The sequence below is a fragment of the Pleurodeles waltl genome, chromosome 12 (genome assembly GCF_031143425.1).
Source record: "Pleurodeles waltl isolate 20211129_DDA chromosome 12, aPleWal1.hap1.20221129, whole genome shotgun sequence".
Classification (NCBI taxonomy): domain Eukaryota; kingdom Metazoa; phylum Chordata; class Amphibia; order Caudata; family Salamandridae; genus Pleurodeles; species Pleurodeles waltl.
Window position 1 is genome coordinate 519,555,761 of NC_090451.1, and position 16,545 is coordinate 519,572,305.

At 42.1% G+C, this 16,545-nt stretch overlaps 1 protein-coding gene across 1 annotated transcript in view; it reads left to right on the plus strand.

The window, feature by feature from the left end:
* The first annotated feature begins 5,380 nt into the window (after positions 1-5,380).
* Positions 5,381-16,545, plus strand: part of CSNK2A2 (casein kinase 2 alpha 2) — a 478,508-nt gene continuing 467,343 nt past the window's right edge. Inside the window, exon 1 of the mRNA XM_069217427.1 lies at positions 5,381-5,697. Coding sequence (XP_069073528.1) covers positions 5,594-5,697 — 104 coding nt within the window. The 5' untranslated portion in view covers positions 5,381-5,593. The remainder of the gene's footprint in view (positions 5,698-16,545) is intronic.

Sequence of the window (16,545 nt, forward strand, 5' to 3'; positions counted from 1 at the left end):
CTATGGCAGGCAGAGAGAGTGTGACAAACATGTTGTATGCTGGACTGCAGGAGAAGGCTACCGGCAGTACTCCAAGACACACAAAACCAGTCCCTATTGTCCAAAGCCCGCTGAGGAATCGGGTTTTTGCATGCAGGAATCAGGAGATGTGAGAGTAGCCTTGAAATTGGTAGCCTCCTGTCTGAATGGAACGGGTTGCCAACTATGGGTTTGGCCTACTGACATTTAAGGAAAGGTGAGGCATTGAACGCTCCTGGTTTTTACTGTGTATTGAATACTACCCTGTAGGATATTACTATTCTTCTTGACATGTTACCCCCAATTTCTAACTGTTTGTCAGTGTTTTTTTACTGTCTCACTGGGATCCTGCTAGTCAGGACCCCAGTGCTCATAGTTTGTGGCCTATATGGCAGTGTGTTTTACTGTGTTGTCAGTATGCTTGACTGTCTCACTGGAGTTCTGTTAACCAGAACTCCAATGCTTATGCTTTTTCTGTTTACCAAATTTGTCACTATAGTCTAGTGACTCCATATTCCAATTCACACTGGCATACTGGACACCCCCTTAGAAGTCCCTAGTATATGGGTCCTAGGTACCCAGGGGATTGGGTTTCCAGGAGATCCTTATGGGCTTTAGCATTTCTTTTGCCACCCATAAGGAGCTCATACAAACATTCCTTCAGGACTGCCACTGCAGCCTGAGTCAAATAGTGCACACACTATTTCACAGCCATTTTTCACCGCACCAGGTAACTTATAAGTCACCTATATGTTTAACCTTCAGTTACTGAAAGCTAGGTGCAAAGTTACTGTGTGTGAGGGCACCCGTGCACTAGCAAAGGTGCCCCCACGTTGTCCAGGACCAATTTCCAGGACTTCGTGAGTGCGGGGACACCATTATAAGAATGCATTACATATGTCAATACATATATGTAGCTTCACAAAGGTAACTCTGAATATGGCCATGTGAGGTGTCTAAGATTGAGAAATTGAACCCCCAATCCAATTCTGGCATTGGTGGCCAATTCCATGCACTTTGGGGGTTCACCAGAGACCCCCAGTACTGCCAAACCAGCTCTCTGAGGTTTCCACTGCAGACCCAGATGCTGCCACCTCACAGACAGGTTTCTGCCCTCCTGGGGATTGGGCAGCTCAATCCCAGGAAGGCAGAACAATACATTTCCTTTAGGGTGTTATACTCTCTCCCATTGGAAATAGGTGTTACAGGCATGGGAGGGGTATCCTCCTAGAGCCTCTAGAAATGCTTTGAAGGGCACAAATGGTGCCCTCCTTGCATAATCCAGTCTACACTGGTTCAGGGACCCCCAGTCCCTGCTCTGGTGCAAAACTGGACAAAGGGAAGGGGAGTGACCAGTCCCCTGCCCATCACCACCGCAAGGGTGGTGCCCAGATCTTCTCCAGTGTCCCTGGCATTAGCCATCTTTGATTCCAAGGTGTGGGGACCCTCTAGGAGCATTTGAGTGGCCAGTGCCAGCAGGTGACGTCAGAGACCCCTCCTGATAGGTGCAGTCCTGGTTAGGTAGCCAATCCCCCTCTCAAGGCTATTTAGGGTCTCTCCTCTGGGTGTTTCCTCAGATTCAGTTTGCAAGACTCCGCCAGGACTCTTCTGCATCCTTTGCTTCAGCTTCTGGCCATCAAATCAACCGCAGACTGCTCCAGGACCACTGTAACTGCAACGAAGTGTACAGGAAGGCTACTGTGACCCTTCAACTTCAGCTCTAGCCAGCAACTGCAACAGTTTCCAGGTTGTGCACGCTCTGAGGACTGCCTGTCTTCATTCTGCACCAGAAGGACCGAAGGAATCTCCTGTGGAGTAACAGAGTCACTTCCCTGCTTCAGCAGGCACCTCTCTGCAATGACATCTGGTACTCTGGGACTCCTCTCCTGTCGACAAGCATGATCCCTGGAATACAGGTGGTAGACTGAAGTGATCCTGACTGTCCAAAGGTCCAGCTGTCCAAATTTGGTGGAGGTAAGGGGTTGCCTCCCCGTGCCAGACAATACCCCTATGCAAAGCGTCTTCTGCAGCTCCTTGGGCTTCTGTGCACTTCTTCCAAATGTTCTTTGTGCACAGTGTAGCCCAGGTCCCCAGCACTCTATCCTGCAACGCTCAGCTTCCTGAGTTGTTCTCCGGCGACGTGGGATCTCTTTCTGTTATGCTGCTATGATCGCATTCTGCAACTCCTTTGTCCCTGAGTTCTGGGACTCCTGTGGGTGCTGGCTGGTCTTCTGAGGGCTCTCTAAAGTGCTGAGAGCCCCCCTCTGCCTCCTCAGTCTGAGTTGAGGCACCCAGGTCCCTCCTGCGCCCAGGTAGCACCTTTTCCCGCCAACCGTGACATTTGCGTGAGCCAAGGCTTGTTGGCGGAATCCAACGACAAAAACCAGCGTGCATCCAACAACTCAACATGGGACATCTCTTGCACCAAGCAGAAACCCGCAGCTGTCTTCTTTGATGCATTTCTTCTCTTTTCTTCTAACCGGAGAATCCATTTTTGCACCTTCATTACGGTTAGCCAGGGCTCCTGTTCTTCCTGGACTCTTCATCGACTTCTGAACTTGGTCTCCTCTCTCCGCAGGTCTTCAGGTCCAGGAATCCATTGTTGGTATCTTGCAGTCTTGCTTGGTTTTTGCAAAATTCTTTACCACGACTCTTAGTGTGTTCTGAGGAAACCTGCTGTAATTTACTCCTGTTTTCCTGGGCTCTGGGTTGGGGTACTTTACTTACCTTTGGTGTTTTCTTACACTCCCAGCGCCACTCTATACACTACACCTGCGTAGGGGGGAACCGACATTCGCATTCCACTATTTTAGTATATGGTTTGTGTTGCCCCCTAGGCCCATTGCAATCTATTGTGTTTTTCACTGTTTGCACTATTCTATGACTGTTTACCTACTTGATTTTGTTTACTAGTGTGTATATTGTATATAATACTTACCTCCAGTAGGAGTATTGCCTCTAAGATATATTTGGCCTTGTGTCACTAAAATAAAATATCTTTATTTTTGGTAACACTGAGTATTGTCTTTCTTGTGTATATGTACTGTGTGATTATAGTGATATTGCAAGAGCTCTGCATGTCTCCTAGTTCAGCCTTGGCTGCTCTGCTACAGCTACCCCTAGACAGCCTAAGCTGCTAGACACTGCCTACTACATTTCACTAAGGTGGATCACTGGACCTGGTATAAGGTGTAAGTACCTCTGGTACTGATAGAGCGGTCCGTACTAATAATTTACCTGTGTCCGGACGCTCTTTAGGCCGATGAATCTTTTGACTTAGTGGGAACTCTCTGTACTCTTAATCGATCAATCTCATCAAATCGATAATCAATAACGAACATAAGCAACACCTTGAACAACATAACACTTAACAATTAATCCAGAATACATTTCGGCGAACCCTGACCTTTCAGCCAGGAATAACCACACCAGTTTATTGCAAAGTTAGTGAATTTATTTCCCTATATTAACAAAGCTAGCACAATATAAATGTGTCTCAACACCAAATGATAAACGTAAATGAACATTAATAGCTGTCCATAACGTCGAAACAAGTGTAATCTATGTAGCATTTGAATCACAAGGCATTCGATAATGGCAATGCAAAGCACTAATACGATAATCTGTAATGGGCTAATTGCGTACATTTAGTCAGCATAACAAGATCTCAAATTGCATCGTGCGACATATGGAATCCTCGTCTATCCTCAAATTAGCATCGGCATGTGGGACTTCATGCAAAAAACAATTTAGCAACATAAATTTAGAAAACTCCTAGCTAGGGCCCTTATCAAAATCAGCAGTTGGTTACCTAAAGGAAACACAATGCAATTTTACAATTTTCCTTTCATATTTACCAATTACGATCAGCTTACAAGGAAGTCTTCGTCTCACAGGTACCGTCCTTCGGTCATCATGGGTACCGTTTCGATCGGCATGGGACTGGACAAAGGGGCAGGGGTGAACGGGACAATTGCCTCACGGCGGCGAGGTTAAACTACTACTTCATGCAAAGGGACAAATCAAAGTTAAAGTCTCTAGGGCAAGAATCATTAAAGTCTCTTTCTCTCGACTAGAGAAAGCATCAAAGTCTCTCAAAATGGCGTCGCAGCAAAGTGGGCCATAATAGCTACGAAGTCAAAATGGCGTAGTGTCGGGGTAATGGCCGTAATGATCTCTTTTCTTCTCGTGCACCTGGTTTTTATAGACAATAGTTCAAGTCCAGTAGGGTCTCCATTGGAGGGTTCATAGGTTAGCTTCAAATTGTCCAATCAAAAACGACAGTTCTCAAGCTTTTACTTAAGCATACATTATCCTTGGAGATGGGTACGCAAATCGCAACATTGTCTCCCAATTAGCTCACTTTCAGAGCCTCCATTGTCCGCACCTGCAAGTCGACCTTGAATTAAAGAGAAAATATGCCATGCTGGCACGAAACTTTAAGATAAGCATGTGAACAGTTTCTGTGGAAAAGTACAGCTTCAAGCGAAAATACACGTTTATTAGCACAGTGGAAAAATACGAGCATCTAAACCGTGAGACCAGGCAACTAGGCCAAAGCCTCCGCTAAAGTAATGCTAAGCTAAAGCATTTCAAACAAGCAAATTGTAGCATAAGTTTATGATTATGTCGGATTAGTGCAATTCTAATACACCACGTTATATAAAGCACGCGTATAAATGATGGCAAACTACTCTGAGGGCACATTTTGTCCCCGTACAATCTTTATTAGTTCGGTTAAAGTCACACATGATTATTTCAGCACTACGTTTAAGCGTTAATAAATCAAAACCTTCATTTTCTGCTTCATCAGTACCCACTACAAACCAGGCCTGCTTCTCACACACCCCGCTCAGACTTAGGACCCCTGTACAAAGTGGGGTTTCCGTAGGGTATGGAAAACAGCAACCCACTCGTAATAAAGGCCATAATGTGCTTTGCCGTAGCCCAAAAGAGTAGCATTCTTAAATCATGCTATTAGCTGCACGATTCTACTTTCAAAGGATTAACTGTGTGTTTATACACGAGGGACTGTTTTACATTTCAAAAGTCCTTTTAGCCAGCTCCCATTGAACCTCTAGTTTAAAGATGCACTGTATGTGGAAAATAATTGTTTTTTCACTGAAGGGGGGATAAATGATTTTCTTGTGAGCGAAATTGAAACTCAGACTGGTTTTGCCAATGCTAGTTCCCAACTGCACTGAAGGCAATCTTCTAGACGTCTTTCGAGTCTCGCTTTCCCCGGTATTACTCCGTTACACCACTGTGGCTGTGCTGTTTCCACATCTTCAGTCATCGGAAGGCGCTCCTTCTCCCCCACGTCTCGCTGGTCTCCTCGTTCCTCCCGTCCGCCAGGTGGCGCGCACTTGTTCCCGACTCGTTGGCCGTCGGCCACTCGTAGCCTGTGTTCCGGGTCCCTCCCTCCGCAGCACCGCTTGAAGCCCCCGGCGCCCCTCTCCCTCCCTCCCTACCCGGCCTGGCCCTTCGCTGCTTCTTGCTGCTCCCCGCGCCGCTTCTGGGCCGCCTGCCCCTGCGCTCCTGCTCCCTCTTGCCACCGCGGGGAGCAGCCCCCGCCATGCCCGGCCCCGCCGCCGGGAGCAGGGCCCGGGTCTACGCCGAGGTGAACAGCCTGAGGAGCCGTGACTACTGGGATTACGAGGCGCACGTTCCGAGCTGGGGGTGAGATTCCAGCCCGCATAGGCCCTCCGTGCCATGGATATTGCTCTGTGGTATCGGCGGTTGTAGAAATTGATACCTCTATCTTGCTCACTGGTAGGCTACTAGTGTCAATGCCGACTCTGATCACAGATAGCCTTTCGTTTGGTCGACCTCCCCGATACCACGGCTCATACTATTGCTGGCGGCAGCTTTCTCCTATATCGTTAATTTATGCTGGCCTCTTCTCCCAGTAATTGCACCTCGATACCTAGAGATGGCGAATGAAGATGGAACGCCTAATATCTTCAGTGGTCCCGTAGTAGGTCAGGATATAGTGATGATGTGTGAGGGGGGCTTTGAGTCGTGTCGGTATGATTCAGCCATTTGGTGAAGTTTTAAAAACAGGGTCTTATAATTTTTTTGGGTCGGGTTACAAGATGTGATGGGATTGTGAGACAGTATCCGCCTTCAGTTTAAGGAATGGAGGCTATGGCACATCACCAGACACAATTCTTTTTAGAGAACGGGGATGAAATCATAATTTGTTCATTAGCAGAAAAAACAGTTTTAGGATCGTGTAACCCAATTTACCAGTTCCAGTATTTATTTAATATATATATATAGATGATTGTGCTAATTTAAATATTGCTGGGAAGACGTGTGCACGGAGGCGGGTTTTTTCGAAGCAGGCATGTCCTCATTGCTGAAAATGTAATGATATTCTTCACTCCAGAAAGAAACTTTAAAACAGTTAGGACAATTTATATCATTGCTTCCAAGTAAACCTTGTACCTCTACTCATCGCTCTGAAGTGGTCGAAAGGGTAATTTGCAGCGCTTTCCTAAAATATTAAATACATATACATTTTTCATAACCTTAGTGAGATAGTGAAGTCTCAGCAGTGAATAACACGGGCTGTAGTACTTGACATAACGTTTACAACTAAAGATGAATCACAATTTTTCCAAATAATAGTTCCCTTGTTCCCATACCTCTACGGCTGCAAGGCAGTTAATCTTTCTTGCATTTCCTGCTCTCGAAAACATTTTGGAAGGCTCTGTGTTCGACGCAAGTGCTGAAGTCTGCTTTGTATGAGTTTTTTTAGTATTTTAGCTCTCGTCAATTAGACAGCTTTCCCTTTTTCTTGTTTCTTACCTTTTTGTTTCTGATACAGTGGATATATAGATAGTGAGCCACAGTGACACATACATTGGTTTGGGCCAGCTCTTTGCTCTTGATTGGATGTCTTTATTGTGTCTCATCTTCCTGCTTCTTGTTCAGTTGCTTCACTCCCTATTCTTTCTGTGTTACACATCTAGAGTATGTCTTCGTTACTGTATTCTGATTATTAGATTCGATTTATTAACCAATTGTACAATTATTTAAAATTGTTACAATAAAACAACATATTATGTGTGTGTGTGTGTGTGTATATATATATATATATATATATATATATATCAAACCCCTGCTTGAAATCTATAGGCGGAAATGCCTACCTGTCCTTCTGTATGTTTCAGCACTTTGGGGGTTTAGGGATACCCGAGCCCTTATGGTGGAAGAAAATCGGTTCTGTAGAAGACTTCTGGGTGTTGGGCAAAATATTCCTGGATTTTGCCTTCACCTGGAATTGGACTACAGGACACTACCCAGCTGGCTCCCCTTTTGCTATGGATTTCAGTGTGGAGTAACGAACATGCCTCTCTTAATAGGGATATCCTAAGGGATTGTTTGGCCTGCGACAATGTAAAGCATATTCCCTGGCTGTCGCATATAAGGAAGATGGCACATGACCTGGGACGGCCTGAATTGTTTGATTATCCCGAGGACCTGACTAGCCATGATAAGAAATGGGCTAAGGAGAACTTTCAGAGAATCCAGGAGACCAAGAGGGAGGGGGAGGCTCTAAGGAAAAAATCGATTAGGGAATTTACTGTGCTAAAGATGTGGGTGGGTCCTGAGCGATATCTCTCAGAAATCAAGGATGTGAGGGAAAGGTCTCTCATAACTCGATTCCGCTTGGGGATCATTAGAAGTAATTTGTGCTTCCCCCTAGGTCAGTATGGGGAGAAATGTATTAGACCCTGCCCCTGTGATAGGATGTCCCATCAGACCTTGATCCATTTTACACTGTTCTGTGTCTTTTATGCACCATTTAGAACCTGATTTCTACTACCGCTCCTTAGGCCCAAGGGTTTTGTACAATACCGTCCTGCTTTCATGTGGCTGCAAATGGCCTCAGATGTACTGGTATGGAAGGGCCTGGGATCATTCCTGAAGGGAGCAACTACTTGGCGCAAAAATGTAGAATTTTTAGAATGATTTTACTTTTTTTTTTTGCCAGTTTTTTATGAATGAGGTTTTTATCTTCTTCTGTTTTTTATTTTTATATACATATATATATATATATATATAATTATATGTACTTGTTTTTATGATGGGTGCTTTTATTATACATGATTTTTATTGGTATTTTTACAATGTTTTGGTGATTATGTGTTGTAATGGATGAATTTTTTCATACTGAATAAAGCTTCTTCAATATATATATATATATTTGGGTATATACTTTAAAGCTTCTTCTCAGATGTGACTCGCCATCAACTAATGGCATTACTGTGAAATCTCTAAAAGTGCTTACAGTTGCCTTGGAGGCTAAAACTATACATAAATGACTGCTGCTCCTACCCTGTTATTGTCCATATCAGTCTGTGTGGGATAATTCAGTCACTGTTAGATGGCGTGTATCCTTCTACTGCTCGCGTTCAGGGAATTACTTTTTTTTTCTCTTTCTCTAGCATTCCATGGGAGTACCTGTGTTGGGAGTGCATGTGTTTATTTCCCTCTCCCTCAGGTGCTGCTTCCTCTTTCTAATACTCCTGCACTCCATGTTGTTTTCTCTCCCCTTCTCAGGTGTTCCATTGTTCCCCATTGACTCGGCTTTTTTTTTTTTTTTGACAGACTTGTTTTTTTCTTTATATTGCGTTTTTGCACTTTTTTTTTGTAATTTTATACTCCGAGATTGGCATCCGCAATCTTTGAATGGTAAATTAAAAAGAAATGATTACTGTGTCATGATGAATAGACGTCCATGCCTAGATGCATACACATCATCATGCAACCATGTGTGATGGTTCAAGTGCCCACATACTTCATCGTGTTTTTTTCCCCTTGTTATTACTTTTCGCTTTTGACAAAAAAACATTTTCTACTCTTCTTGCTAATGCTGAACAGCATTGACAAAAACATTGGCAAAGCCATTATGTCTACATTTGGAACTTTAAAGGTGATATCTCCTGACTATGCCAATACTTGTTTTGATGAGCATGGACTGTTGCATATATCTGTTGTATGCTGTCAAGTATCTTAGTGTTTAAGGTGTGGAAACCAGGCCACGTTGCTCTGTGAGATAGTCATAATCATGGAGAATAATTATTTTCTGCTGCACAGTTAGAGTGGATTATTTCTGTGTTTTAGAATGCTGTTCTTTGTTGGTCATATGTTTCTTTTCAATCTTGTTGGCAGCAAGGTATATTTGTGCTATCAGTCATTGCTAAGGTCCCAATTTGTTGTCTAAAGTTGAATACATCAGCCTTTTTCTGATGGATTATATTGTGTCACTCTAGGCCCTTTTTCTTTGACTAGTTCAAAAACATTATTGATTTAGACTTCAAACAAGATCATGAGGGTCAAAACGAGAACCTTTTTTACAATGAATACAAAAACTAAGATTTCAAGAATGATTTGAAATGTTTACGAAATACAAATTAATTTTCAGGAAACAATAAATGAAGCAGTTTATCAACTCTTGTTATGTTCTATTTAGTATATAAAAATATATAAAACTATTGCATACTTCTGCAACTGATGGGCATATGTAAAGTATATATTTTTAGTCCTGATTTCCACCTTGACAGAGATTACAATTTTCAGAATCATTGGTAGAATTTGATCAATGACTTTTGCATGCACTTAGAGGACGAACACCCAACCTAAGTAAGGCGATTACTCTTCTAGCATTATGGTCCTTATGTTAGTAATAAGTACCTTTGCCGTTGCTTATACTCTAATATCATAGAAAGATTTATCTAATTTTAAATTCTTGCAGTAGGAGATATCACAAGAGAAGCGTAGTCTCAGAACTGCATTTTTTTAAAATCAAAAGTTTTAAGTTGTTGGGGGGGGGGGGGAGGGTCCATGCTGTATCTTGCAGTCAAATAATTCTGAGACCAATTTTAAATTCAGAGTGAGTGTATAAACCTCGACAGGAGTTTCTAGCACTCCCTTTTTCATTTGATCTCGGAGTATCTTTTGTTGCTTGAAGTATGCTTTAAGCCCAGTGGACTATATTTGCCTTTACAATGACCTAGGAACTTGAAAGTACAAATTACAGCTGTAGTACATGTATGGGAATTGCTCGGCTTACTGAGGCAACCATCTCAGACTCTTCCCTTAATATAGATCAAGAAAAGCCCATTTACTAATAGGTGTAGGCTCTGTCTTATATGTAAGAGTTGGCAGGATCTTCCTCAGTATGTTTCTAAGAAGTTTTTAAAGTGTCTCCTTCTGGATGATGGAAAAAATCTCTGTAAAGACCTTACATGGGCCAAGAACTTGTTCCCTTTGATCCGTTCATGTTCCTAAACTTCTTTATCCAACAGATCATGTCTGATGGTTTAATAACAAGCCACAGGGTTATCACTCTGAATACCGATGAGTGGGCTTTCTTGTCATTGAATGGAATAGATGTGAGAATTATGAATTCAGAACACAGTGGTGATTAGGCTAATCATCTTTTTCTTCAACCAAAAAGCTTTAATTGTGAGGCTGTGAACTATGAGAAAAGTACAGTTAATCATCTGCCTTTGGAGCTGCAAGAAACTTGTATATATTTAAAAAAAAAAAAAAGTAAAAACGATTTATCCTGTGTCAGACATTGCTTATTTTTTTTTAAACTGTTGTCAGTAACAATTTTAGAAGACCTATGCAACGCACTGTAGTTCACAGTTTGGGGCTCTTAAGATTGTCCGATTCAATTTGAAGGTTGAATCTAAGTACATCGAAGTCAAATGCTCTGTGATTGAATAAGAGGCATGCCTCCCACCTTGGCTCACTTAAACAGAATTGGTCTGGTAGGGAAGATGTCGCTGTTTATTATGGTAGTTAAGCTTTGTGCCCTTGATCTTCCATTCTTGTGCAAGAAAATTGAGTGTGAAAATTGTGACCCTTGACGTCTTTGCTATTGTGAAACCTAACAATACTTTTAAATATCTGTTAATAGATCTAAACTCAGTTGCCTAGTTGCAGGGATTGGTTTACAACTAGCTGCACTCTTTCCATTGTTCCAGGCCACTAATCATACCTGTAGAATAATGAACTCCTAAACATATTTTAACTGGAGAGTCTTTTGCATTTTTTTGAAGGTCTCAAATCTTGATTTGCAAGTTTATTTTAAGATGTCTACTTCTTGATTTTTGCGTCCCTAAAGGGCAGGTAAGGTATTTCTTCCTAAATTAATTATATAAGGAATTCATTGGTGTCCAAACATCTCAAGTTCAATGTTTGTAACTTAAATGTATAATTGTTCAGAATCCACTGTAAATTAGGACTCGCCTACAGGCACTTCAATTCAATTTTATTTATTTATGATATGGAACTCAAATGGAGATCCACATAAAACGCAAAATAAATTTACAGAAAAAAGAAACCATAAAATATATAACCTATAAACCAACCAAACAATATATCGACTCCAATTTTAACAAGTTAATTTAAATAATTCAATTAATACTATTTTAACAAACACTTAAAGTTAAAAATTCTATAGCAAAGCAATTCATTTGGTGGGACATAGAGAGCTTGCAATACTTATGACACAGAGAGTAGGGAGAGTTGAAGGCATATTGGGCGTTACCGCCTTCAACGAAATAACAACAAAGCCGGGCAATAAAAAAGAACATGGTTCAGATTTTGGATACTATTCTGACAAAAATTACAAATCGCAGAGGGCCCATATCATCTTGCCCATAATACATTGATCGGTAGCAGACCCTTGTGGTAACAGGAGCCAGAATCGTCTAATCCCGTGCGGCAGGTTCTAAATGAGATAGGGTTGCATTTTCTTCACTAACACAGAATCTAATGCAGGTTGAAAACCCCACCTGTGTAAACAGGCCTTTCTATCCAAGCAAAATTTTAAGGACCAAGTTGCTTGCCTAAGATTGTTTTTTAACTGTGGCGGAGATAGTGCAAAAACAAGATGGTAATCTAAATATAACAGATCTAGGGCATAAATAAAATTCCTACCAATAATATACTGTGCCTTACTGCCAGCCAAAATGTCTTTCTTTAGCAGAGACCTTAAAGAATCGCCGTCACTCTTCTCCAAACTGACCAACCAACGTACCACCCCAGCCAGACCTTACACAAATGTGCTTCTTTGATCCATCTCGAGCCTTAAAACTGCTGCATAGAGTGCCAAACTGACAGAAGATAATTTTCTGAGGACATGGCCCTCTGTCTTGTCTAAAACTCCCCATTTAGAGACTCCAACCTGCTCCAAACAATAGAGCAAAGAAGGTGGAATCTTTGCCCAGAATACCTCTAAAAGGTATTGTCTTCTGCCAGTCGCCTTAAAAAGGGCGTCCAGGCCATTAGCTTAAGATTGCACCTTGCTTGAATTATGTTCTATGTGCGCCCTATCACTGAGGTCCCCCAGGCAATTTTTCCTTAATAAGGGTATGATTTTACCATTTCTAACTTCTGTGTTCCCGGGGACTAACATCATTTATCATATTTAAGTTTCTTCTTACAGTGGAAACACAAAATCTTACTTTTGGAGCAATTTATCTTTAAAAAATGGGCCTCTGTAAGCTCCTTTCAGGGTGGGGTCCAAAATGATTGTCATCTGCGTAAAGTAAGCACGCTATCTGCCTCCAATCCCCCCCTCCCCCCCAAACACTCTCAACATGGGTGCGAAGCCCTCACTCCGGGCCAAATAGCTGGGCAAATCTGAGATGGACAGGGAAAACAGCAATAGAGCTAACATACACCCTTGTTGTAATCCATTCAAGGTTTAAATTTCATGAGACAAACCTCTATCACCACCTAACAGTACCTTACACCAGGTGGAGGAATGAAGGGAGATGACCAGATCTAACAGGATATGTGGCATATCCAATCTTGCAAGCTTTCTCTATAGCATAGGCTGATTTACTAAATCTAATGCCGTGGAGAAATCTATAAAGGCCACATAAGTGTCCCCCCCCCCCCCCCCCCCCCCCATAGAGACATATTTTCCCTTAATTACCTGAAGGGCAGAGATGCTTCTTCCTGAACCCAGATTGCTCCAGAGGGATAATTTTGTTTCCTTCTACCTATTCGCTAATTTGAGACAGCAAGCATTTTGCAAATTCTTTGTCAGCTGCGCCTAGCAGAGCCATCTGCCAATAGCTCCCAGGACAACTACAGAAAAATAATACTGCCTTTCCATGATAAAGGAATTTTCCTCGCTTCATAACAACACAGAATGACCTGAAACAAAATGTTACTCCAATTAAGGTTATCATGTTTTAAAACTAAAATAGGGATTTCATCTGGCCCTATTGCTGCTGAGCTACGCGTACCTCTAATAACCACCTCAATTTCTTTTGCAGAGGGGGGAGTATATAAAGAAGAATCAACACGAACTAAAGATTGCTCCTCTAGTATCCCATTTGTAGTGTAAAGCCCTGAGATAAAGGTGGACCAGCTTGCTTCATTGATGACCATTGGGAATGATCTGGTTCTTGAGCCACATTCTTCAGCCACTAACTACCAAAAACGCCCAGACTGGCCTTTAACTGCTGCTTCCCTTAAGTTAACCAAAGATCTGTCGCTTGCATCTCTTTAGACGTTCTCTCAAACGCCTCCTTTTTATTTTGAGTAGAGTCAGCTGAATATTTCTTTCCGAAGAGTATTCCGTATATTGTTTACAGATGAGGATATTAATCTCTCTATTTAATAAAAGTAGGGGGCAAGCTTTTGCCGTAATCTTACACATGGTCATCTGGCGGGAGCTCTCAAGCAGCTGCTGCATAAACTTAAAAATCTTCTCAAACACATTTCTTGCCCAGCTTTCAAGATTTCCTGAGGTGGTTTCTAATTTACTAATCAAACCCTCTATCCTACCGTGGGACCAATATGTTCTTCAAGTTTTTTTTTAATCAAATTTTGATTTAGACCCATCAAAACACCAAGTATCAGTGGGGAGCACTTTAAGGCTAAGGGACACAACCAGAATATTATGATCACTAAACACTGTCCCTATCGCTTTTATATTGTGTAACAAAGAAAATGCCTGACAACCAGTCGCAACATATTCTAAGATTGCTGCTCCCCTGATGTTTTATGTCTATTGTGCTGGCAAATCTGAGGGAATCCTACTATTTACAATAATACAATCACTCATCTTCAATTGCTCAAGGAAGAGCTTCCCTCTCTTATCTGTTATACTATGGGGATAAACACATGGGGGAATTCAATAAGCTTCCTCTCTTTTTTTTTCTCATCCCAAAATTAGAGGAGGGCAAGACTTGAGACTTTGCAGTTTAGGTCCCCAACCAGAATAATTTGAGGTGCAGGCTCCCTATCACATAATTTATCAATAAATAAGAATACCCTATCTAGGAGGGCATCATGTGAGGCGCCAGGGAGAATATAAGCATTTACCAACAACAGGGGAGCCCCAGCAGGCACTCGTCCTACACCGAACAAAATTATAGCCATAAACAGGTTGCTAGGGTCTCTAAAACATTCATAATGCCATTTGAGTCTATTGTTAAACAGACAAGCCACCCTTTGCATAACCTCTCCTGGAGGGGGTAGCGTTGCTATAGAGTGAATAATAATTACATGAGCGCCCCATCACACCAAGTCTCTTGCAGGCAAATTAAATCTATGTTTAATGAATTCCGAAAATCCAATTTCTCCCTAATATTTCTTATGCCGGCAATATTCCAGGAAATGACGGTAAGCTCATTGCTAATTTAATAATGCTGATGGGTGAGACATTAAGGAAGAACTGCTTAAAACACCCAGTAACAAATTCCAATAGTAGGTGCTAGTGCTTGACTCTTGAAGGGGACAAATCGGAGGTTCCTTGGAGGCCTGCCATGACTCCCTAGGGAGACTTTTTGTCCCCGTTGACCCAGAGTGGGACTATCGATAAGGCATAGCGGTGGGGGAATAAAGACCCGCCCTCCTCCGGACTAACTTCATGTCCCAACCAACAGACTGGATCGCTATCTCCCCCAATATTGGAACAACGTCAATACCTTTGCCGTGCAACCACTCTGAATTATTTAAAATTGTGTTAATAAGTTAAGAATAAGAATGCACCCTTGTTTTGTAACAGTGGCCCAAGTCCTCCAGTGATACCAAAACAAACTCATTGCTTTCAATTACCCCAAGTGATTCTGTCTCAGAAACATTTTGAAAGAAAAGATCTGTTCAGGATTAAATCTCTATTGAAAAAAGGAATAAACTCTAAGGTGAAAGTATCTGCATAGTTCGGCTTCTGCTTCTTTCCCTCAGAGGGCAGCCGTTCTGACTTGAGCTTATGCCATGTTGGATCCAAAAATGATTGAGCCAGGGGGTTCAAGGGCAACATGTTCGAATGTAATGATAACATATTATGATCCAAGGTTAGCCCATCTTCTCCTGTTCCACATGAGGGACTTAAAAGAACATCTAATGCTCCGGTTTCTAAGTTGGCAAGATGGTGGCTTTGAAAGGGTTCTTCCAGTGTTTAAAATTCTTGGGACGACGGGGATTCCTCTGTAAAACACACTTTTCTCCAACTTTTGTTGGTAATTTTGCAATTGTTTCTTCACCCACCCTCCGATTTTTCTTTTTATTCATAGGCTTTTGCACCAGTGACCAAAATTCTCCAATCATCGTATCCATCTCAGGGCGAGCCTTAAAGATTAGAAATGCTTCCTGTTCCACACTTTGGGGCTCACAACTGAGTCTCCTCTCTGGTGAAAAGTAATTAATACAAATCTGACAGAATCTACTGGGCTCTCAACAGGAGCTAAGTTCGTGTGTGGCTCCTTAACCTGTGGCTTCCCAGCCTGAGAGCAAAATTCAATCCCATACTGGACAACCTTGTTCCCTACCACACAAGACTCTGGTAAAGGTCCTTCTGATAGTGGGATCGGATTTCAGTTGCCTCCTTTACTGATGATCGTTTATTTTTGCTGTTGCTGTTACTGTATCAAAAATGCAATCAAATCACCCCTCCCCTTACAGATTTTTCCAATAAATTTAGAATAAAAAGAGAAGTCTCTCTAAACTAAGAAGGGAAGCAGAGACCTGTATATTTTGATCCAGGGGATTACTTGGGAAATTATCATTTATGGCCAAATCGGGAGCCGCCAAAAGATGTGATTAGAAAAAATGATGATTTGAAGTGGTACTATTAAAAAGCTTGTAGACCTGTAAACAATGGCCAGGGGGAAGACTAAAGCGCATCAACCACCTGTTGTCACCCATATCTTTTATATAAATCTGTATCCAGGTCTGGAAGTGTAAGGTCATCCATCCGGAGCCCCAGGTCTGATCTTATTGGAAGAGCTTCTTTCTCAGCTACAACTGACCTGTCTACCCTTTCTAAGGCTGAGCCCTTATTGTTACAAACTAGGGGCAGGGAGATACCATAGGGCAGGGAAGGTGCTTTTCTCAAGCCATGATCCTCTATATGGCAATAGGCTATCTGGAATGAATGAAGTTCCTGATCTGCCTCTCCTGGGATTTTAGATAAAGCTGACCCTTTGAGGCTTGGATGATGGGCAAAGGGCAACAAGCCGCACCACAAACTACCTGCGGCTG